Genomic DNA, 25,592 nt, shown 5'->3' with positions numbered 1-25,592 from the left:
ACATATTGAACATGTGATTTTGTGAGAAGTTCTCAGCATAAATAATCTCTATGCACATAAGTAAAGTGCTGGGTTAAATATTTTTTCATTAAACTTTCTTTTTTATGGAACATCTGTTGACATTTCATGGACTAGATGAGGAAATGCTGGCTTGGTCAGTGGATGTAGAAGCCAAGAGAAAAGAAATATTTTAAGGTGGGGTTCACAGATGTGTTGTAGAAGAGAAACATTTGGCCTTTGGGTTCAAATTCTATCATTTAACTGCCAAGTAGTATCAACTGAATATCTTATTGTCCTCCCCCTGCAGAATGGGAATCACAGTAGAGTCCCCTACAGAAGGCTACAGTTATGTTGCCAAGATAGTATGCACAAGACCTGCAAAAGTTCAAGGCAGCAAAATCCCAACATGAAGGAAGGGAAGTGGGCAAGTCCCATCCCTAGCCAGAAAGGTATATTACAAATAGTTGGTAGGAGAGTGCTATCAGTTTTCTTCAAAGAACAGTGTGTATGTAAACCACATGGCAGGCCTCATGCTATGAAGCAGACAGACAACAAAAATCAGACTACATGTTTTTTAGTGGTGTTTTGCTTTTCTTACTTTTTTTTTTTTTTTTTTGAGAAAGAAATTCTGAAAGAGGGAGCTCAAATGTGAATTGGTTAGCACAAGACTTGACCATGTCCACCAGAGTTGGGTGCTAGTTATTATAAATCTTCCAAATTCTTTCCTGTTACTTTGAGAGGAAAAATACCTTAAGGAGATTTTAAATTGTTAAATAAAAGTATCTCTGGTTTACAATGTTTGGTAATGTATATTCTGTGCAATGGTTCCATCAAGCCAACAGCACAGCCATGACCTCACATATTCTAAAAACATGAATGTCAAAGAACATGAACTGTGTTGAGCTTACCTAAAATGTCAATGTGCTAGCTAGTTTTATGTCAACCTGACACAAGCTAAAGCCATCTGAGAGGAGGGAACTCAGTTAAGAAAATGCCTCTAAGGGGTTGGGGATTTGGCTCAGTGGTAGAGCGCTTGCCTAGGGGAAGCGCAAGGCCCTGGGTTCGTCCCCAGCTCTCGGGGGGGGTGGGGGGGGAGGGGAGCCTCTATAAGAGGTGTTGTAGGGCATTTTCTTAGTGACTGATGGGGGAAGGCCAAACCCACTGAGGAACGTACCATTCTTGGGCCTCTGTACCAGTTCCTACATCCAGTTTCCTGCCTTGCCTGAGTTCCTGCCCTGACCTCTTTCGATGAACAGTGATATGGAAGTGTAAGTCAAATAAACCCTTTTCTCCCCAACATGCTTTTAGGTCACGGTATTTAATTACAACTATAGAAACCATAACTAAGACAAGTGATTAAGGACTACAATTCTGTTTTAAAGTCATAAGCTAATAGACCAGCAAAATAAAAGGTCTATCTTACACGTATATCTAAGCACTGATCTTATCCATAGGATCTGATCAGCTGACTAAGAACTGGCCCCAAACTGGAATTTACTTGAGTATAAAAACAAAAAACAAAACCACCTTTCTTACAGCACAATAACTAAAGATGTATGGAACCTTGGGAGAAGCCATGTGATCTGAAATGGTAAGGTTGGTTCAGGTCCTGGAGTGGATGGAAGACAATGGAAGGAACTTACCTCTACTTTTTTTTTTTTAAACTTTTTTTTCCTTCTCTCCAAATCAGGTACATTTTTAACACAGGGCAGAAGGCAGAAGTAAATGTTTTTAATTTTTTCCAGTCACATAATTTATTTAAAAATGTTTTTAAACTTATCTAAAAATAGTCAGGGGAGGTGGCGGGAGAGATATGGTTCAGTGATTAAAGGCCACAGGTTATTCTTCCAGAAGACCTGATGTCATTCCCAGCATTCACATGGCAGGTCATACCCTACTGTTAGTCCACATCCAGGGGATCACACCCCCTCTTCTGGTCTTAGGGCACCAGACACACAGTTGGTACACATCCATCAGATGAATGACCCCATACACATTTGGGAAAAAAAGAAAAGGTTTGATGTGCTGTCATGTGCTTCTAGTCCCACCAGAAAAAAGGTAGAGGCAGGAGGACCACTGCGGCCCAGGAGTCCAATGCTGGCCTAGGCAGCACGATGAAATGTTATCTCAGGAGACTGCAGATTCACTGCATCCTAGCACATGTACAGTCGACAAAACTGTACATCAAGGAAAGATTATAAAGCCCTGCTCTGATGCTGACACGGCTCCAATGAAGCAATGCAGTTCTTATATTTCTTTCGCTCAAAACACACTGCTGCTGTCCTTTTAACTTCAAATAGCCCATGATAGAGAGAATCGTATACTGAATCCCATGTACCTACTTCAGCAATTAGAAACACAGAACTTAGGTTTCATTTATAATCCCCTATCCTTGGATTTTAATGGATATCATAGTGTAGCATTTCATCTGAAAGAATCATTTTCTTATTAAAATAATTATAATAAAATGCAACAAGTATTGATATAGAAAACCTAGAAAACCACTGAGAATTATGCTGTCTCAAAAATATGTGTCTCTTATTTACATAATCTCAAATAAAATGATAGTGTGGTTGTTAACAGGGGCTGTGGATAGGAAGGGGACAGGGCTATAAAACCACAACAGAAGAGTCTGTGTGGGTAACAGGTCTTGTATCCTGACTGCATTTGCACGCTAGCTGTGATCCTTTATTAGTTTTGCTAAGAGTCCTCATTAGGGAGAAGTGGACAAGAGCCCTTGTCATCCTTCCTTATTTCTTACAACTGCATATTTCTGAAAGTGATCTCAACGTTAAATACTCACAACTCAGCAATTTCCCCTAATTGTCTGTTCAATTTGGACTTCTTAGCTGGTTAAAAAAAAAACCGCTTACAGTTGCCCAATTCAGGATTCCCATCAAGTCTACATAAAACCTACTTGGTTGATAAAGCTCTAAGTTTCTCTTACTCTGTGGAATTTTATTTTGGGGACACTGGTGTAGTTGGCTAGTCCTGGTTGTCAACTTGACTATATCTGGAATGAACTACAATCAAGAATTGGAAAGCTCACCTGGGAACTTAATCTTGAGGCTGAGAGATACAAGTTTCTGACCTGGATCTTGGTATTGAGGTTATGAATCCCAGCAGGCTAAGGCAAGGAGATCTCTGAGTTCAAGGTCATCTGGGACAAAGCAAGTCCCAGATCCAGGCATGATGGTGCACACCTTTAATCTGGGACACATCTTCTGCTGGAGACCAGCATCACTGAGATGAAAGCTTCTGGGAAGTGTTTTCTGAGAGCACAAAGAAGCTGTGTTCCAGAGGTAGCCAAGGCTGTACCTCACGCTGCAGCTTTACTTGGTGCTGTGTTAAGAGTCACCTAGGTGGTACTGGTTTTGAAGGTATGAAGGGGTTATGAAGAGCAGCTGAGGCTTGGCACTGTGAGAGACCATGGAAAGCCATTGGTGAAGGTGCAGCCTCAGTTGTAGTTGATGGCCCAGAACTGAAGGGGTCATGCAAAAGATTTTAGGCTTGGCACCACGAAGAGACCCTATGAGAGGTTATTGGTAAAGCCTGGTTGCAGCAGAAGACCCCAACATATCGGAGATGCCAGTACCATGGAATGATCACCAAGAAGAGCAGCAGCAATGGAGTAGATCAACCTGAGCTTAGAGTACTAGAGAGGGCAGAGCTGGAGATGTGATGCCAGCCCTTTGAAGGAGCCCAGAAGATCATGTGTGGATCCCAGATATTGGAACAAGAAGCTGTATATTGTCTTGGAGATTCCAAATTGTTTGAGATGCCAGAGTCGTGGGTTAACTGCTGAGGAAAACTGCTAATGGAGTGGAACCGGCCCAGGAGAAAGGACTTTGTTGCAATCAACAAAAATGAAAAAGGAGTTGGAGATCTGAAGACTGCTTTGCCATCAGACATGGAGGTGCAGAGTTTGGAATTTGCCAAAGTGGTTTCCTGTCTTGCTTTGGGGATTACAGTTAAGTGATTGAATGAACCTCAGAAGAGACTTTGAACTTTAGACTTTTAATATTGTTGAGACTGCTATAGAATATGGGGGCTTTGGAGTTGGAGTACAGACTGAGCCTGCATAATGTCATCGAGAGGCTTTACCCAGCAACTGATGGTTACAGATGCAGAGACCCACAGCAAACATTAGGCAGAGCTTGGGGAATTCTGTGGAAGAAGGGGTCAAAGGATTTAAGGAGCCAGAGAGGTCAAGGATACCACAAGAAAACCTACAGAATCAACTAACATGGGCTCAAAGGGGAACAGAGACTGAACCACGAACAGAGAATACGCATGGGACGGACCCAGCCCCTCAGTACATAGATGCTGATCACTTACTAAATGTCCTGGAAAATGATCAAGTTATGTATATGAGAAATGGTCGCAGACCTTGGGGCAAAGACAGATCACATACATGAATATTTAAGCAGAACAGTGGTGTGTGATGAGTGCCAATTAGAAGACTGAGCCATTTTTGAAAACAGAAGGCTTGATGATCCAAGTAAGTCAGCATCAGGTTGGGTGCCCGCATTGTTTATGTTATGTATGCCTCTGCCATGCATGAGGCATGTCCCTTTGGTGTGGAAAACTATTCATTTGTTGGTTCATTGAGGATGCTCTGACTGATTCACCATGGTGGGTCTGATTGAACTGTGGAAATGATGGAACATTCAATCAATAGCTGGTCAGCTGACCACTATTCCTTTGCTAAGTATGCTATTAAGGCTCTTTTCAAAGTCCCGTGCTCAACAGACTTAAACCCTTTCCAGAGAAATGCAACATAAATTAGGACTTTAATTTTAGAATTTTAGTAAATATTCCTTAAATACGTAAAAGACAATCAAATTTGTGAATCAGAAGACAAAAGTTATTTGCAAAAACCAAGCCTATTTAATTGGCTTTTATACTATAGTCTTTTTAAGTAGGCAATTGTTTAATATTACTTTCAATGGGTTTCACTGTAATGTAATAGGAGCCTTCACCACGCTAAATGGATGATATTTGCATACATTAGAATATAGAAAAATCTCAATATTATTTGGCCCACGAAGGAGACATGATTCAATAGTATTCAGCCCACGAAGGAGACAGTGTCTAGAAAGGGGGAGAAGGATTCTTTGTTGTTACTGACACACTGAGGGTAATGAATTCATTGTGTTGGTTATCTGGGTTATAACTTCTTTTGTTGTTCAGATTTTATTTTCATGCCAGGGAGTGGCACTATTAGAATGTGTGGCCTTGTTGGAGGAAGTGTGTCACTGTGGGGATGGGCTTGGAGATCTTCCTCCTAGCTGCCTGAGGATGCCCTGTCCCTGTCTTCCTTCAGATGAAGGTGTAGAACTCCCAGCTCCTCCTGTACCATGCCTGCCTGGATGCTGCCATGCTCTGCCTTGATGATAATGGACTGAACCTCTGAACCTGTAAGCCAGCCTCAATTAAATGTTGTCCTTATAAGAGTTTCCTTGGTCATGGTGTCTGTCCACAGCAGTAAAACCCTAAGACACTGGAAGAGGGAGCTTTAAAAGACCACTTACTTGATGTGTAATTCTCCCAGAATTATCTGAAGTCTGGATTTGGGTAGCTATAGTCATGGTGTATCTTTACGTACCTATGTCTACTATAACATGGAACCTGAAATTCTGGTTTCACTAAGTTTTGACAAACATTAATTAACAGGTACAAACTGTGTAACTGACAAATTAAAATTGCATACATTATGGTAAACAATATATTTTGATATATACATACATCTCACAATGATTAAATCAAGCTAATTACCAGATCTGTCACAAACTTTCTTTGTTGAGAACACTTAAGCTGTGATTAGGAATTTCCCAGTTGAGTTCTTTACCATGGATACCTTGTGTGGTTTACTTCAGAAAGGACCCCTTCTTCCTTTTAGATGGGGCCTCAATATATATATATATATATAGCCTTGGTTGGCCTGGAGCTACTTGTGGCAATCTTCCTGCCTCAGCTTGAGTGCTGGGATTACAAGTATGTGCCACTCTGCCTTGTAAATTATACTCTTTAACAAGTGCTCGATCTGCACTAACCTACAGCCTTCACCAATCAGTATCTGACTCACTACTTCTGAATCTAACTTTTAAAATGTCAGACTCTGCAATTGTTTCTCTGTGTCTGCTAATTTCAATTAACACAACATCCCACAGGCTTAAAACATGGTGTTGCAAATGACAGTACTTCGTGTTTGTGACCAGATAGTTTTACAGTGACTAAATACACCTTCTTTCCCATCTATCCTTCCATGTGCACTTGGGTTAACTACATGTTGGCCATTACAAATAACATAAGCATAGGAGTTTAGCTATCCTTTTGACAGCCGACTTCATTTCTCAATACCCAGAAGTGGGACTGCTGGGTCACAGTGTTTTCTACAATGGATATCTTTCTTTAGATTCTCAACAAAAAATCCACCATCACTCATTAGTAGTACAGGCACCATTTCATGTATATGTTGACTATTTGTAATATCATCTTGAGAAATATTATCCATGTCCTTTGCTCATTCTGTCTCTGTTTCTCCCTCCATCCATTCTTTGCTCATTTTAAAAGTCAGGGTTATTTCTTGCTTTTGGGTTCCTTAACTATTTTGACTATCCTTTGTCATATATAGTCTGGACATACCTTTTAGACCCCACAATGCCTCACACTTTGCTAAGTGTTCCTTCTGCTATCCCACCAACTTATTTAATAATAAATTAGCAGCTTAGACAGACGACTTCTCACTCACAACTGAGCTGAAACTACTCAACTATTTGCCTGCAATGGAGTGCAGGCTTTATTCTCCATTTCAGAAGAATGAACTGGAATGCTAAATGCACTTCTAGACCAGGCGTTATTACCAATTTACATGGTACTCCCTGTCCCACGCTCATCTTTCGGTGTTCTGTAATGACTTCAGATAGCAAAGTCTCCTTTAATAAGACCTCAGTTATTTGGAGCTTTCTTGTTTGCACTAGAGTATAGACCCAGGCTCACTCTCCACACATGCTGCTGTAAATCTGAGAATCCTTTCCTCCTTGGAACCCAGGTCTCTTTTACCTGGCAGGAAGGTACAGCAGTGGGACAAGGGAGACTTGTTCTTCCTTATTATCAATAGAAAATTCTTTTAAATGGAAAATATTGATAAACCCATACTGATAACTTCCCTTTAAATTCAGTGGTTTTTTCCTTTTGAGATGAGGTTTCTCTGTGAAGCCCTGGCTGTCCTGGAACTTACTCTATAGAACAGACTGGCCTCGAACTCAGCCTCTGCCTCCCAAGTGCTGGGATTAAAGGCATTTGCTGCTGCCACGACCACCATCTGGCTCCAAACTTAGTTTTAGTCATACATAGAGAAGTCATAATTTTTTAACTTTTTAAAAAAAGATTTATTTTATGTGAGTCTGTGTGTGGAGACAGAGTTGCAGTCAATTTGTAAACTGCTATGTGGGTGCTGGGAATTGAACCTGGGTCCTCTGGAAGAGAAATCAGTACTCTTAACCACTGAGTAATCAATCCAGCCCAGGGGCATTAATTCTAAATAAAAGTAAAACTTGTTTATACCTTAAACTAACTTCTTCTATTAGTGTCTCACACTGTTTCTTTGTACTTTTAGTCCTTAATTATATTGTAACATATTTAATTTCCAGCTTTAAAAGCTTTTTAAGGTTAAGCTACAAACTTGATATAGCAAAATTGCTTCATTCTGATCCCAATTTTTAAAAGAATTCTGTTACTTATTGTCATGTAAGACATATACATGGCTCCAAAGCATAATCTAAAAAATTGTATGTATTCTCCTATTCTAGTTACCAGCTCCTATAGGCTAATGAGCTTACATTTTTTTCTTTAAAAATCACAGTGTATGTGTATACATGCTATAGCATGTATGTGGAGGTTAGCACACAACTTTGAGGGGAACAGATTTTTGTCTTCCACAGGTAGATCAGGTAGGTCAAACTCAGGTCCCAGGGCTTGGTTTGACTAAAGCCCTGGGACCTGAGCCAGCCAGGTGACCTTATCAGGTAAGCTCTGCTGCCAGTCCTGAATAAACTGGGTTTGACTTCTTTTCTTTTTAAAGGAAATAAAAACAAAAACCCTACAACTCTGTATTATGTGTGTTTGCATTATATATACATATTCTTGTTTCCTTAGATAATGGCAGTCCAGCTATTAGAACCAATCTACCAAAGTCATCACAGGCTTAGTAGGTGTAGTGGTTTGAAAAAGAATGGCCCCCACATTCATGTATTTGAATGCTTGGACTATAGAGCACTTTTGGGAGATGTAGTATTGTCAGAATAGGTATGGCTTTATTGGAGGAACTGTGTTGCTGCTGGCGTCAGTTCTGAGGTCTCAAATACTTAAGCCCAGTCTCAGTAACACACAGTTCTTTTCCTGCTACCTGTGGATCAAGATGTAGAACTCTCAGGTCCTTCTTCAGCACCAGGTCTCATTGCATACTGTCATTCTTCCCGCCATAATGGTCTAAACCTCTGAAACTAAGCCAGCCCCAATTAAATGGTTTCCATTTTAAGAGGTGCCACAGTCATGGTATCTCTTCACAGCAATAAAAGCCCTGACTAGGACAGTAGGCTAACATTATTTTCATCATTTTAGATGCTTCAAGTTTAAGATCAATGTGTTAGCTGGTCCATCCTAAGTCCTAGGTCCCTGGTTTGCAGATGGCCTTCTGCACCTGCACATTGTGTCTAAGAACCACTGGTGTTATATCTACATTTTTACTTCTCATAAGAACAGTTAGATTTGATTAGAACCTAACCCCAATGACCTCATTTTAACTTAACTTCTATAAAGACCATTTTAAGTGCTACTTGAAAATGTGACTTAATGAGAGAGAAGTGGTAGAGCTTAGTGGTAGAGCGCTTGCCTAGCAAGCGCAAGGCCCTGGGTTCGGTCCCCAGCTCCCCGCCCCCCCCCAAAAAAAAAAAAAAAAAAAAAAAAAAATTGACTTAATGAGAGAGAAGCAGTAACTGTTTTCTTAAACAGAGTTTATAACTTTTTTGCTAAGTATGTAAGTGAGAATATTCTGGCATCATTCCACAGTAGCATATGGGAGTTCTCTTCACTATTTTTTACAGCTTTGTAATACTTACTCTGTGGATAGTCTATTTTATCAATCAAATCTTATATCGGGTGACATTTGGTTTGTGCTTAATCTTCTGCCTCATAGAGATAAGATAAATGACTTTGGACACATCTTTTTGTGTTGTTGTCAGTGGATCTTTGAGACATTCCCAGAATCAGGAATACTATGTCAAAGGGTAAATGAATATTAGATTCAGTCAGATCCTCCCAAATTTACCTCTGCCCAGATCTGCATCACCCAGAGAAATTTGAGTGTACCTTTTTGTCCATTGCTACCAACTTCTAAATCTCTGCTAGCCCCTGCCACAGGGGACATTCCTTATTCCAATGATCAAATGGTTGCTGAAAGTGCAATAGTCTTTCCACACCCAGAAAGCATTTTGATTTCTGCGAAATGTGATGCCTCTTGGACTGTCTTTCTACAAGCAAACTCCACTCTTCAATCATCTGTGTGCTTTAGTTTCATACTGACATGTCTATGTCCTGCCTGTCTACTGAACCAGGAGTGCTGGTTTGTATGGGATCTCATAGAAGTTTCAGAGATCTGAATACTTGAGTCTCCTGTTGGTAGCTGTTGGGGAGGATTAGGAGGTTAGGCCTTACTGGGGAAAGTATGTCATGAGGGTGGATTTTGAAGTTTAAAAAACAAAACAAGGGGGTTGGGGATTTGGCTCAGTGGTAGAACACTTGCCTAGCAAGCGCAAGGCCCTGGGTTCGGTCCCCAGCTCCGAAAAAAAAGAAGAAAAAACAAAACAAAACAAAACAAACAAAAAAACCCAACAACATCCCACACCATTTGGATTTAGTTCTCTCTGCTTCCTGCTTACAGATGGAGATGTGAGCTCTTGGTCTCTACTCTAAGCTCCTGCCTATCTAGCTTAAACTATCCCTATGGAACCTATGACCAATTAAACGTTTTCATAAATTACCCTGGTCATTGTGTTTTGCCATAGCAATCAAATAGTAACTAAGAGAACAGGGATTCTTAGGTTCTTTTAAAGCCCTTTTGTATTTTTTACTTATTAATTAAGATTTCCTCCTTCCTTTCTGAACTGTAGTGAAGTCCCTTGGATAGGTTATCCACTTCTCCTAAGATATAAGTCTTTCTTACACTCTACTTTTTGGAAGTTCCCTTCTTCTCCAGTCTGACTACTATTATATATTCACACACGCACATATATATATATATATATATATATATATATATATATGTATGTATGATGTAGATCTGGGGAAGGATTGTGGTGAAGACGGAGTTATCTTTCTTTAAATATAAGCAAACAGTGAATTAATACAATATTGAACAGCCTCAGATTGACTTTTCTTCAACCAATGATGATACATACACAATTAAACAAGCACAAAAGTATTTCCCACAACCTATCACTTAGCACTATACATATACAAAGGGCAAGGCCTCAACAACTACAAAGCCATTCTATTATATTTCTGCTGTTGCTCTTTTAAAGTTCTGTATCAGAGTACAGATAGCCATTAAGCCATCTGAGATGAACCATGATGGGTTTGAGATGTAAGCTACTCGTCATGTTGATAAGAGATAGCCCAGGAACACCTGTGCTCAACCCTAGGCTCAGAATTAATAAGGGAGAAGCCACGATCTCTCTTTTAATGCTTCCCTTAGTGATTATATTCTGTTTTACTTCAGATTGGGTCTTTTACTTAGATTTTAAAATTACCCATATGATGGCAGTCATTATACTAGAATATCCCACAATAGGCTCAAATATACAAAATGAAAAGAGAACATGAGTGAGCAAAGGCAGCCAGTGGCCAGTTACCCACCTTACACAGGTCCTGTGGGAATGTTTAGAACTTTAGAGGCGTCAGTGACAGAAAAGGTCAAGGGTTCAAGGACAACTTTTATCTCTAGGTCTGATACTTCCTGGACAGTTGCTTTCAATGTTTGTACATTTTTACTCCACACAGCTTCCTTACTAGAACCCCAGCAAGACTTTGTGGACAGTTAAGTTTACCACACCCAGTGTCTAGCTCTTCCTGCTGCCTGCTGATCTGGATGTAGATCTCTTAGCTGCTCCTCCAGCACCATGTCTGTCTGCATGCTGCCATGCTTCCTGCCATGATAATGCAAGAAACCTCTGAAGCGGTAGGGAAGTGCCAATGAAAAGAATTTTTTTTATAAGAGTTGCCTTGGTCAGAGTGTCTTTTCACAGCTACAGAACGGTGACTAAGACACTGACCTTCTTCTTGACCATGAGGAAATAGTGCCTTTTCCTGTACTTGGGAACCATCCAGGTGTATCAGGACCAAAGTGTAGCAATTCCCCGAGTTGAAATCATCCATGCTACATTGGAGGGGAATGTCAGCTCTTAGCCAGCTGACCCACCTCTGCCCTGGTACGGATGACATATGAGCACTGTGGCCATCTGTCCATAAGGGCATGGACCACTTACGAGATCAATGGCCCAGCAGCCTTAAGAAGTCAGAGGTAGGCGCACAACCACCTGCAACCTCCCAAATCTCAATTTTTATAATTATTTTTCTGTCCGCTTTTTATAGAATCCCTTTAATTTCTTTAACCTAACAAAATATGCATGTTTCTTCTAGTCAAGCTTTTATTTTGTTTGTAAATTATTAGTATTGCTCTCTTCTATTAAACAAATTGGTTCCAGTCAATGATCAAATTCTTCTTAGGAACAGATTACGCCCTAAAAGTGTTTCCTGTGTACTCCAGCTCAGTGTCTTTACTCTATGGCAATTTTCCTTGGGAACTTCATGTGTGGTCAGATGGGGTGTGGCAGGGCAAGGTAGGGCAGCTGCAGCTTAAGTCTTGGGTGTTAGGCTTTGTGTTAGGGTAAGAGTTGGCTGTCAAGATTGTGGGAATTTACAAATACCAGAATAGGGCTTTAACCTAGATGGCAACATCTGTTCTTAACATCAGGGTGGGAAAGGGGGACTGCATGCCAACTGGTACAGACTATTTCATATATAAGACTTCAGTTAATCTTTTTTTTTTTTTTTCAGTACTACTTCTCACGCTTCTCATCCATTGTACCTGCCAATTCTGGGCCAGAGTCTCTTGGGATTCCCATAGGCAGGCTGGTTCCCAGATCCCTCTAGTTCCTTTCCTAGCACATTCTGAACTGTAAATCTTTCCACCTCTTCTATCCATCAACATGCTCCCATCTGCCTTGTCTTCTAGAGATTCATTGAAGGCTGTCATCTGTTGCTTAACACCCCTTCTCATTGCTATTCTACCTCTACTGCTTATCCTACATCAATTACAGTCATCCAGCAGGGTCTTGGAAGGGATTAGGGCAATCTAATGTTGATTCCTTCCTGAATTTTCTAGCCAGTGCTAGGAAGAAATACATATGCACTTTTTGTAACTGTGTTTTTTAAAGCTATAGATTAAAAAAAAAAATCAATTTTTTTTTGCAACAAGTGTCATGTATACCATTGAAAACACAGACTTTTAAAGCAAGATAATCTTCCATCATTTCCCTAAGCCTAAAAAAGAAAAGCAGGAAAATGCAGTTTCTTCTGAATTTGATGACTCAGAGGTATTTGTGCTAATCAATAAGGAAAAGTAATCTTTTTGTGTCATGGAACAAGAGAGAAGTTCACAGAATTTTTATGTGGTTTTCCTGAGGAGCTGGACTAATTTTAGAATAGTGACTTTAGATGGGCTTTAGAAGGTGTGTAGAATAGGCATTTGGACATAAACTTACAAATCAAGAAGACATGGTTTTAAAACTTGATCATTAATAACCATGCTGTATAAGAAGTCACAGAAAGTAAATGATTTACAAGGGCAGAGAGTAGAATTCTAAGGAATACATATGCTAAGAATGTGTGCAAGAAAAATCAACTTTTAATAAATATTACAAGTGAGTGTTTTATTATGTTAAATGCTTTTGAAATGTCTATTGTAAGTAATACCATAAAGTCTACACTGATCTTAATAATTAATAACTAAATGACCATATTTATTGGAAAAGTTATTCAGGCAAAGTGCAAGATGAGATTCAATTTCAGGTAACATCTGAAGCCATGACTTCAGATGGAACCACTCCCACACCTGTGTCTCGGCAGTGTCAATAGATGGCAGAAGGAATAACTAATGTGGAGCTGAACTGTTGCTAGGTAGACCAGCTGGCTGAAAAGGACACAGAAATGCAATTATTATAAGAATGGATGAAATAGCTCAAGAAATTCAGGAAACCTAGGAAGCAAAACTGTGGATATCTGAAAGCTTAAGAGTAGCCAGAGAATCAGGATATTATTATTGGTAGAATGACTGTGTAAGTAAGGGACGGGATAAAATGGATGATGGATAGACACAAGGCTCAGCTTAGAGAGGAGGCTAGGTATTTCTGAGCAAGCATCACCAGAAGGCCAAGGGGAAAAATGGTATTAAAGATGTTGAATCAGCTAAGCACACAACAGTGATAGCACCTGCAAAGTTGGCTTCCAATATTTTCTTTAGATAGAGGTGACTTAGAGGCTACAGGTCCAAGTAGCAGCTGATTCACTCATTCCTCCTACCAGACACCAGGCAGGTACCGGCCAAGTGTAGCCAGTGTGCATGTGCATGGCCAGTTACAAGGAAAGTTTAAAGATGAAGGGGCTGAGGGCACCGAGTGTCAGGGCTGCTATCATTATGCTGGCACGGTGCAGCATCATATCCCGGAGCAGCTCACAGTGCAGGAGTTATGTGGACCCCTTCACAGAGGACTGGTCGGTCCTACAGCCACTCTTTTGTGGTAGCCATTCTGTCACTGTCACAAATAACAGGCAAAGTTCAATGAATATGTGCTTAAAAACCTGGCTTGAGTATAGCCTGGCTGATTGTACCTGGGAGAATAAGAAAGCAACTTTTGCAGGTGCCCATGCAACCTTTCCTGAGGATCAAAAGCATTAAAGGTAAGATATGTACGTCCATGAAGACTTTTAAGAGCTGGGCATGACGCTGAAGTTCCCAGCACTGGGCATTGAGGGAGAAAGATGGTAGATGCAAGGCCAACCTGGGCTACATAGTAATACATGGCAAAAAAAAAAAAAAAGGAAGACCACTTAAGGTGAATAATCCCTCATGTCTATTGCTCCTGTGCTGGATGACATTAAAATGAAGAGGATGCAGAGCTAGCCTCAGGTAATTAGCAAAGACACTTCCCTGATCCTTCATCATACACCCAAGACATGGACCACGCCATATGTATTAAGATGTGAAAAGCATTCTTGCCTGTTTCTTTTTAGGAAGTGTTTTGCTTGTATGCTTTTTTTCTTGAGATTTCCTCCTGTTTATCTTCTCTTTACAGGGCTCAGCTTGTGTAGTGTATGAGTTGCAAACACCTGTTCCTGCAGAACTCAGCAACTGGTATAAAGGGAACAAAGTAAGGACAAGTAAATAAAACGGTCAGTCACCTTTCATGATGTGGCCCAGTTTTCACTTTAACCTTTTTCCTATGATAGGCCCATCCTGCTTGCCCCACCTTCAGTGCTTGGTACTAAAACCCAGACTGGGTACCCACTCTATCACTGAGCCACACCTCCTATCCACTTTTATATATTTCGTTAGAGGTACATTAGCCCAAATTAAAAGAGGGAATTACTAATTAACATTCGTCAACTTATCAAGCATAGAGTCAGAAGGATATTATATTAGGAAGAAAAAAGTAGTAAGAACTAGTGGCTTATTAATTCACCAGGTATTTATTTACTGTTATTATCTTGTAATAAATTAGGCTAGACCATACGATTTTCATCAGAAGACCCAATAATAGTGTATGTATGCTTATATACAAAGATATGGACAAAGATCCAATTACATGTAACTTAATGAACAAAAGACATGTAGCCGATGCGAGTGACACCTACATACTGTCAGTTGAATGTCACCGTAGAACACAAACTAAAACAGTTTAAACAGGCATGTACTAGAGCAGGTGGTAGTGGTACACACTTTTAATCCTGGCACTCAGGAGGCAGACAGGCGGATCTCTGTGAGTTCAAGGTCAGCCTGGTGACAGAGGGAGTTCCAGACAGCTAGGGCTACACAGAGAAACCCTGTCTTGAAAAACCAACACCTCCCCCGCTCCCCGACCCCCCTCTACACACAAAGCATGTACTTAGTTACTTTTTGGCTCTTAATTTTATGTGGATCTTTTCATACAGATCTAAAACTAAATTAACAAGTAGCTTGCTTTTCACAGTCATACAATTCTGAAGGGAAGCTCTTGTTCTAGTGGACTTTCCTAGTAGAATTAAAATCAAATTAGCAAGGCATGATTTCAGGTTTCAGAGGAGTGAGACAAAATACTAATTCTTAACAGCACCCATCAAAAATCAGAATTTTCTCCATCACCATGAGCATGAAGATTTAATATAAGCATTTACCTTTCTTCTGTGAGAAGTCCGTGTAGATCTACCAACACTATAGACTATTTCTTCATCCTTATTTAAAGGACTGCAAGTGTTAGTGCCTGATAACAGGAAACAAGCAAAATTAGGTTCTTAGCACAAAACCAACACGAATCACATGGATAAAGAACTTTATAGTGTTTTTTGCATCACATTTGCTCTTAAATGCCATATTTAGGACAGATAATAAGAGCAGTGAGAGAGACCCAGATGAGGGTTTAAAGAGTTGCTGAATATACAGACTGAGTACAATAAAAGCATGAAACAGAACATGCAACTGCACCTTCCACATGCCTGACGTTTAGAAAAGACAGTGTAATATGTTCAAAGCTTAGAACATGACAGACTAGAGTCAAAACTTTACCTGTGACTTAGTAATTTACAGGTTTAGAGTCACAAACGCAGGCCACAGCAGTAAGAAGACATCGAAGGATCTCAGAAAGGCGGACACATGAATACAGGGTCCATAATCCAAGTACTCACAGGATGGCTTTGTCAGCCAAGTGTGGTATGCCAGAAAAACCAGGAAACATTTTTGTTTTATGGTCACAAAAGACATATACTTGGCAAGTATATGCAATGAGAATGCCATGCTAATGGTGGATAAGACTTTTGGCCATTTAGGAATGGTCCTTACAGTTCAAACTGTTTCACTTCCTCAGTTGTACAATCAGAGAAATCTATTATTGATCCTAGGTTGGCTAAGAGATCAGCAGCACTGTGCATTATCAACTTGAAGCAGAGAAAGCCCATTTAAGTTCAATGAGGATGATTATCAAGTATGGCACTTGCAATAGAAAGAAGGGATAATTTTTCATACACAGTATTTGATTTTCTTAAAATCAAGAACATACTATTGTACCACATATAAAAATTTATAAGAATAAAGAGATTAAATTTTATGTGCTAAAAAGAATTAAGGCACTAGGGAGGCAGCTCAGTTGTCAAAGTGCTCCTTGAGCAGGAGAACTTGGGTTTGATGCCCAGAACCCATATAAAAAAGCCAGGTATTGGGGGTGGAGAGATGGCTCAGCAATTAAGAGTATTTGCTGCTCTTATAGAGGGTCAAGTTCAGTACCCACACCGGAAGACTCATAACTCCCAGGAGGATCTGCCATCCTCTTCTAAGCCCTGCAGGTATGGCATACATAAACATGGGTAGCAATACATATAAATATAAGTAAATCTAAAACAAAAAAAAAAAAAAAAAAAAATTAAAAAGGGCATCTTATGGCAAAAGAGCAATCTGAAGGCCGGGAGGATTCTGACATTCCAGATAAGTGGGTTCCTAGAGTTTGCCAGACAACCATCTAGTCTAACAACCAAGCCCGTCTCAAAAAGCAAAGTGGGTGCTAGGCAAGGCTGCACGTACGCTTAATAATCTCAATGCCATGGGGGAAGTGAAGACAGGACGATCACTGGCACTTGCTGGACACTAGCTGAGCTTCAGATTCAGTAAGAGAGCCCGTCTCAGAGGAGTAAAAGCAGAGTGGAAGCAACAGCACAGGACAGATAATGCCCCACTCCCTGCACGTGTATGCACACACACACACACACACACACACACACACACACACACACACGTGCTACCCCTCACAAAAGACAAACATAAATAATACCTGGAGGAATCTCAGAGAATGAGGATTTAGTAGGACTCAGAATTGCAAATGATCCCTGAGGTGGTGGTATGTTTTCCTAAGCAAAGGAAAAAAGTACAAATTAGATACCATTAAGAACAGGGAATGAGTAAATGATGTGCCTTATTTTAGAAGAGGAATTCTAAGCATAGAATGGAAATTAAAAAAAGAAAAAAGAAAAAAGAAAAAGAAAATGAGAAGGTCTAAGCTAAACAAAGTATAACTCTGAGTGGTCACCTTCACAATGCAAATGTATTTGCCAACCACAACCACCCCAATAAAGGGTCATATTAATCACTGATTTGGTTTATTTAAAATTCCATTGTCAAACTTATACAAAGCAGAGTAAAGAAAATCATTAAGAAACACCATCTAGTATTACAATATTTTTCAATGAAACTCATGGTAAGATGGCAAAATAAAGATTTCAAAGCCTTCCCATATAACTGTAATACAGTAACTGTTGTTAATTTATAGAAAAATACGACAGTTTGAAAAATATCCCCCTTTCATACCAGTTTGCTCACAGTTTTGATATTTAATCAGAAATGCTCAATTTCACAAAACACCTTTTCTGCATGGACTGAGACGATCACAGCGTTTCTGTTTTATTTGGAAGTGTGCACAAAATCAGTTTTACAGCAAAATTATAACTGTGGGACAGGTTTAGTGACAATTTGAATTTAACATAGGGCTAATGAAACAATGCATTCCTTCTTATGTGAAGGTTGATGCTTTATGTGTTTCAAAGACTGCACATGGTTTATCTGAGCTGCTAAAATGTCAGCTGAAGTTGCTGATAAGCCCCTACTGTCCTTAGACTCTTGTTAGGATATAGTAATGTCACCTCTTTCTCCTGACTGGTTATTTTTCTTTCTTTATCCCCCTGAGTTGATCTGAAGATTTACTAAAATGTGTCTCCTACTACATGGTTTTTCCTCTTAAAAACATATTATTTCAGTTCTAAGATGGATATTTTTTCATATTTTAATGTCTCAGACACCTGCATTTCTTTTCTTATACAAAATAGGCACATCTTACAACCAATAGCACTTAGGTTTAATGAAACTACTATACGTAAGAGATTGAATCGTGGCATGTCATCTGACCTACTTCATAATTTCAAATCATAATTTTTATGCAAAAACAAGAGAAGCCTGGTGGAAATAGGAGCATGACTTCTCCTGGGGTTTCCACACTTACGAGATTCTCTTCCTTGTCATCAAAGTTTGGCTGAAGGAACTGCTCATGAACTGGGGACTGCAGGGGACTGGTAGTGATGCCGACGTTTCTCGGATGAACAGGTGTTCCTCCTTTACACAATGGAGTATTGGCTGGTAAAGATTCATCAAACACTTCAGGGCTTAAGTCTTCTCCAAAAGTAACTCTCTTCCTCTTCCTCAGATTCAGACAGCCTGGTGTTTTACAGTTTTCTCTACCTATAGACAATGAATGAGAATATGCTAAAACTTAAGCTGTTTTTCTTACCTAAAAGTACAATAGACTGTCTGAATTTGGCATATTCCGCTGCTATTTTTATAACAACACAATTTGTAGAGAAAATTCAAATGGGTGAAAGCCACACTTTTGACTAAAATGGTACTGACTTTCAAATAAGGTAATTATTTCAAGTATTAATAAAATTGAAGCATTTGAAGTTCTTTACAAGTTCTGTCATTAAGTCAAACTTGATAGGCAACAGAGATCACTTCTTTCTGTATGGTGCTGGGGATTAAACCCAGTTCTCTCACCCACGTCAGACAGATCATCTACCACTGAGTACACCTCAACCCAAATGAGGCTTTCTAAAGACACCTTTCCCTCCCACCCTCCACTCCCAAGTCATTTCAGACACGGTAAAGCTTGAGCAGAAAGAGAAAATAATACGCTTAATTTAAAGATGACTGTGAGTAACATACCCGCTCCTCCTTTGCAACAGTTGGACGGACATGTGATCAGATGGGCCTGGTCATCACAGGGGTTGTATCCCTAATCAGAATAATGACCGATCAAAGATTTACTCCTTTTATAACACACAAAGTCACTAAAAAGAATGGGACTGCTGAACTTTTTTTTTAAAAGGCTACCTTTTTATTTTCTTACTTTCTTTTAGCTTTATTTTCTTTTAGCTTTAAAACACCATTCTGAAAAGGCCCAAGTAAAAACTTCTCTCATCTTTTATTTTTTAATATTTATTTTTAAGTGTATGAATGTTTTTGCCTGTATGTATTATTGTGGGCTTGCCATGTAGGTTCTAAGAACTGGACTTGGGTCCTCTCTGTAAAGAGTAGGAAGTGCTGTCAAATGTTGAGCCATTGTTCCAGTCCCTGGCTTCTATATTTTAATAAATAGTATTGTTAGCCAAAATTGAGAACAGAAATTGCTGAGTATGGGTTAAAATCATCCCATTTTGATCCAGCAAGCTAATAAATGTGCAAGTGGTTAAAGTTATGGTGTGCTCTATTAGGTGTCAGATCAGCCAGGTTTCAAGGTCCAAGCATGAGAGCTGCACTAACACAAAGAGACACACCAGGTCAATGACATCAAGGGGAGCTTTGCCATAAGGGTGAGAACGGTACTTTTAACAAGCATGGGATTTCCTGCCTGAATTACCATGTTCTTGAGGAAGAAATCTGTGTTTATCTGAAAGATTACAGAGGGCACAGTATAAAGGAAGGGATGGTCTAAGCCTGGCAGAACAAAGTCAGGCCTGCAGGGGCTCACCACACCACCCAGCCAGAATCCCTGTCAGCCCATGGTTTGAGTACTACTCACATTCCAAACTGTAACCACCCCAAGAACTGCTCTGCCCCAACCAAGCCTCCTAATGAGCAACCGCCCGAGAGTCCTTCCTAACACATCCATGCACTAGAAGGGGAGGACGTGCACAACAACAATGCGTTCTTACTGTATGAATGCCAAGGCTACTTATGGAGCCACTCACACATGCTACCTATTTCCTGTAGCTCCCTCCTGCCTTAGGTTACTGCACTCACAGAAACATGGATGGCTGAAGACACAGTTAAGATCCACACATTTGGAATGAGTAAGCCATGGACTGAGGCACTGATAGTGAACTAATTTGGCAATGCAGTTAATTATAATTTGGATTAACTTTTAGACTTATATAGTCTACTACATTGAATTTTGAATACTACATAATATTACTTGAAAACAGAACCGATCTCAGAATACAAAAGAAAAACAAGTGAGGGTTTCCCTGCACACCAGCATGACACATGGATTTCAGTTACTACTCTGAAGCAAATGATTCTGAACTCCTTTGCTTTAGGAAGTGTAACTCTTACCTTTCCATTCTCTGAGAATGATTGACAAGGTTTCTTCAACACAGAACGAAGCACAAAGGTCTTAGTAGATGGACTGCTGCTTCCCCACACAGGAATTAGAGGAGTCCTGGTAGTAGTGGCTGTGCCTGAGCTCAGTGGTGTTGCCGGTGTGTCAAGTGGAACAGCATCAACTGATCTTGTGCCCTCTCCACAGTCAGTCACTGCAAGCCCTTCAAGGGAAGGAAAGATGAGACTGTCCAAATATGCTTTATCCAGGCACAAGATATTCACCACACTTACCAAGACGGTAACATGGTATTTAAAAAATTCCACTAGTGAGCCTGGAACTCAGGAGACAGAGGCAGGAGGATGGACAATTTAAGACAGCTGGGGCTATACAGTAAGATCCTGTTTCACAGACGCAAGTGCTTACTTAAAGTCTTAGTTAGGGTTTTACTGATGTGAACAGACACCATGACCAAGGCAACTCTTATAAGGACATTTAATTGGGGTAGGCTTATAGGTTCAGAGGTTCAGTGCATTATCATCAAGATGGGAACATGACAGCATCCAGGCAGGCATGGTGCAAGAGGAGTTGAGTGTTCTACCCCTTCATCTGGAGACTGTTAGAATACTGACTTCTAGGAAGCTAGAGCAAGGGTCTTAAAGTTCAGGCCCACAGTGACACACCTACTCCAACAAGGCCATACCTCCAAATAGTGCTACTCTCTGGCCCCCATAGGTTTGTTCAAACACATGAGTCTATGAGGGCCATACCTAACCTTACCATAATAAAAATGTACATTTAGCCTAAATTCCAAAGCCCGGACAGCCTATAGCAGTATCAACAATGTCAAAAGTAGAGAGTTCAAAGTATCTTCTCAGATTCATCCAATCACTTAACTGTAATTCCCAAATCAAGACAGAAAACCAGCTGGGAAGACTCCAAACTCTGTATCTCTATGTCTGATGTCAAAGAGGTATTCAGATTTCTACTCCTTTTTCATCTTTGCTGACTACAATTAAGTCCTTTTTTTTTTTCTCATGTTTTTATTGGATATTTTCTTTACAAATTTCAAATACTATCCCCGTTCCTGGTTTTCCCTCAAGAAACACCCTATCCCATCCCTCCAGCCCGTCTCCATGAGGGTGCTCCCCATACCCATCCACCCAGTCCCTCCTGCCTCCCTGTCTGGCATTCCCCTACATTGGGGCATCTAGCCTTCACAGGACCAAGGGATTCTCCTCCCATTGAGGCCCAACAAGGCCATCCTCTGTTACATATGCAGCTGGATCCATGGGTCATTCCATGTGTACTCGTTTTGGTGGTTTAATCCCTGGGACCTCTGGGGTGTCTGTCTGGTTGATATTGTTGTTATTCTTACAGAGTTGCAAAGCACTCCAGCTACCTCAGTGCTTTCTCTAACTATAGATATTTCCTGAGAGGCTCTGCCAGAGCCTGACAAATACAGAGGTGGATGCTTGCAGCCAATCAATCAACTGAGAATGGGGTCCCCCATAAACTTCTTTCTCCTGGGTTAGGTCCACTTCTGCAACAGCTATCCCAAGGTTCTGGCATCTCCAACATCTTGGGGTCTCCCAGGCAACTTCAACGTTACAGCTTCTTGTTCCAATGTCTGGGGTCCACACATGATCTTCTGGGCTCCTCCAAAGGGCTTAGGGCACATCTCCAGCTCTGCCCTCTGTAGCACTCTAAGCTCAGGTTGATCCACTCCACTGTTGCTGCTGTTCTTGGTGGTCACCCTTAGTACTGGCATTTCCAGTACACTAGGGTTTTCGACTGCAACTAGGTTTCAACAATAGCTTCTCATAGTCTCTCTTCATGGTGCCAAACCTCAACTTCTTTGCAGGACCCCTTTAATCGTAGACCCCTTTAATCGTAGGCCATCGACGGCAATTGAGGCTGCACCAAATGCAATGACCTTCCCAGGTTTCTCACAGTGCCAAGTCTCAGCTGTACTCCATGACCCCTTCATACCTTCAAAACCAGTATCACCTGGGTGACTCTTACACATTACCACAGACAACTGAAGCACAAGGTACAACCTTGGTCATCTCTGGAACACAGCTTCTTTGTGCTCTCAGAAAACACTTTCCAGAAGATTTCACCTCAGTGATGCTGGTCTTTTCTTAATCACCACTAATTTCTTAGCTCCATCTAACCAGCATCAATTGTCCCAGTAGTCCCTTCTATTTTTGACTCGAAAGCCAGAGACACATGGCCAAAACTGCCGAGTTCTGCTGCTTGCTGAGGCTGAAACATGGCCCCCTTGTTCTATTACAGTATCACCAGTTTTCTGTTTTTCAACTCCTTCACTGCCTATGCTTGGCTATCCTAGAACTTGTTCTGTAGATTGATCTTGAACTCTAAGATCTACATGGTTGTGTTCTGAATGCTGGGATTAAAAGTGTGTACCACCATGCCTGGACTTAAGTTTTCATCACCTAATACCTGCTCTGTCCTAGGCTGGCCTTGAACTCAGAGTTCTGCTTGCCTTTGCCTCCTGAGATTAAAATTAAAGGTTTGTACCTAAATGCCTGGACCTAAACTTAGCTAGATGGGATCTTGCCCCAAGGTCACCACTCTCCCTTAATTCAATTTAATATCTGTGAACACAGGATTCAGCTCCATTTCACTTCCTAATGCTCCTTTCTATTTTTTCTTTCTTAGCTTGCTATGCTTGTTCAAAACACTCTTCATAAGACTTAACCAGAGAACAAAGTCTATACTGGGCATTTCTGAGACTTCCTTTTGTCAATGCAATCAATATAAATCTCTTCACCTTAGCTTCAGGTAGACTCTTCAGACAAGGGCAAAACAGCCATATTCTTCACCAAAATACCACAAAAATAGTATTTAGGCCACATACTGAAGTTCTTCTCCACTGAAACCTCTAAGGCCATGTCTGAACAGTTCAAATCACCCTTAGCAACAAAGTCTTCCATAGTCTTACTAGGATTGTCCATTAAGCCCCACTTAAAGGATTCCACTGCTTTCTAACTCCAAAGTCCCCAAGTTCACATTCTTCCAAACAAAAGCATGGCCAGGCCTATCACAGCAATACTCCAATCCCTGGTACCAACTTCTGTCTTAGTTAGGGTTTGACTGCTGTGAACAGACACCAAGACCAAGGCAACTCTTATAAAGGACAACATTTAATTGGGGTTGGCTTACAGGTTCAGAGGTTCAGTCCATTATCATCACGAGGGCATGGCAGCATCCAGGCAGGCATGGTACAGGTGGAGCTGAGAGTTCTATATTTTCACCTGAAGGCTGCTAGAAGACTGGCTTATAGAAATTACCCACGGTGACACACCTACTCCAACAAGTCCACATCTCCAAATAGTGCCACTCTCTGGGTTAAGCATATACAAACCATCACACCTAATATGCAAGGATCAAACCCTAGCAACATAAAATAAAAAAGAAATTCAACTCTAAAATTCCTTGCTCATAGACTTCTTGTGGACGTGAACAGAAGACAGAGAAGTGACACTGGTCACACACCGTATAACATGGCTATCACAAACAAAGATAAGAGGTTTTGGCTACTGCAGACATCTGCATCAGAGGATGGAAAAAAGGTCGGGAAAGAGTCTTGTGCTGCTAATGGACATTTTGTTAGAATACCTATTATTTGGAATATAGAACTAACCTGAGCCAAAGCTTGATAAGGAGTCATTTTACTATTCAAAATGGAGGCATTTCAATATGTAAACACGGTGGGAGTGAGAGAAAGGGATGAGGAGAGAATCAGCTCACACAGAAGCTGCCCACCAAACACACAGGCTTCACATTGCCTCAGCAGTGAGGCAGATGCAATCTGTCATTAAGGGAAAACCCTGTATAACATACACACTAAGACATCATTTGTGCTAAATGAAACATGTTCTAGCCATCTAAATCTGTAGGCATTTGTTTGTGTATTGTGGAAAGGTTATCCTTGTGTTATTCAATTGCTGAGTTTTCTGCCCTCATTTTGTCTTAATCTGGGCGCAGCACTGTAATGTTTATATCAAGAATTTCTTGTCTTAAGTTTGTATAAAGTTTTTATCATTTATTCTCTGCTTTGTCAATAAATACTGATCACCCAATGGTTGGGCAGAAGAAAATTAGGATGGAAGTTTCTACCAGTCGAGGGGTGGAGAGAATGTTTCACACCTGCCATGAAGATGAGGAGATGAAACAAAGAGACACCGGAAGAAATAAACATCTGAAGTGCAAAGACCCAGATCAATGATAATACGTAGATATCATGGGATCATGGCTGGGAGGTAGCCAGATTAGCATAGGGGTTATTATAGGGGTTGGGTGATTTAGCTCAGTGGTAGAGCACTTGCCTAGCAAGCGCAAGGCCCTAGGTTCGGTCCCCAGCTCTGAAAAAAAAAAAAAAGAAAGAAAAAAAAAAAAGAAAAGGGGTTATTATAGATCATTTAACTATCTAGATATAGATATGCAGCTTAAAATAAATGTTGGTTCCTCTGTGTAGTTATTAGGGGACTAGGAAGGGTAAAGAAATAGAGCTGATGAATTAATTCACTGTTTATACTTATACTAAAAATAATTCATTTTACATAAATCATGATTCTCAACCCTCCTATTGTTGAGACCCTTTAATATAGTTCATCATGTTGTAGTGACCCTGACCATAAAATTATTTGCATTGTCATCACTCTAATTTTGCATACTGTATGAATTGTAATGTAAATATTTTTTGTTTGCCAAAGAGGTCTCAACTCACAGGTTGACAACGACTGAGCTAAATGAAGATTGGCAGGGGAAGGTATGTTGAAGCATGATTGCTAGGGGGAGGAGCAAAGCCACTAAGCAGCAATGCTGAGCACTTGCATGGAGGACCAGTGAAGTCATTAAAATGCCAAACTCTTAGTAGCACCACAGCACCACGGCAGACACAGAGACCTACGTACATGACAGGTCTTTCAGCCAGAGAAGCAAGAAGCAGGAAGTGGAGAAGTCAAGGAAGGGAGCAGGTGCACTACATAGGCTTCTTTTAAAGGACATTACCTAAATTTGTGTTGTGTCTATATGTGTGCATAAGCACATATGTGCAGGAGTCTGCAGAGCCCACAAGTGCCAGATTCCCTTGGAGCTAAGTTACAGGCATCTGTG

At 40.5% G+C, this 25,592-nt stretch overlaps 1 protein-coding gene across 1 annotated transcript in view; it reads right to left on the bottom strand.

Moving 5' to 3' along the window:
• The window catches only part of Cdca2 (cell division cycle associated 2), a 45,624-nt gene that overhangs the window by 6,034 nt on the left and 13,998 nt on the right, over positions 1-25,592 (bottom strand). The window contains exons 8-13 of the mRNA XM_032918087.1: positions 20,462-20,670; positions 19,073-19,142; positions 18,357-18,592; positions 17,136-17,211; positions 15,493-15,578; positions 14,339-14,470 (exon numbers count right to left, since the gene is read on the bottom strand). Coding sequence (XP_032773978.1) covers positions 14,339-14,470; positions 15,493-15,578; positions 17,136-17,211; positions 18,357-18,592; positions 19,073-19,142; positions 20,462-20,670 — 809 coding nt within the window. The remainder of the gene's footprint in view (positions 1-14,338; positions 14,471-15,492; positions 15,579-17,135; positions 17,212-18,356; positions 18,593-19,072; positions 19,143-20,461; positions 20,671-25,592) is intronic.

Source organism: Rattus rattus, chromosome 12, assembly GCF_011064425.1.
Source record: "Rattus rattus isolate New Zealand chromosome 12, Rrattus_CSIRO_v1, whole genome shotgun sequence".
NCBI classification, from domain to species: Eukaryota; Metazoa; Chordata; class Mammalia; order Rodentia; family Muridae; genus Rattus; species Rattus rattus.
This window is presented reverse-complemented; position numbering and strand designations above follow the sequence as displayed.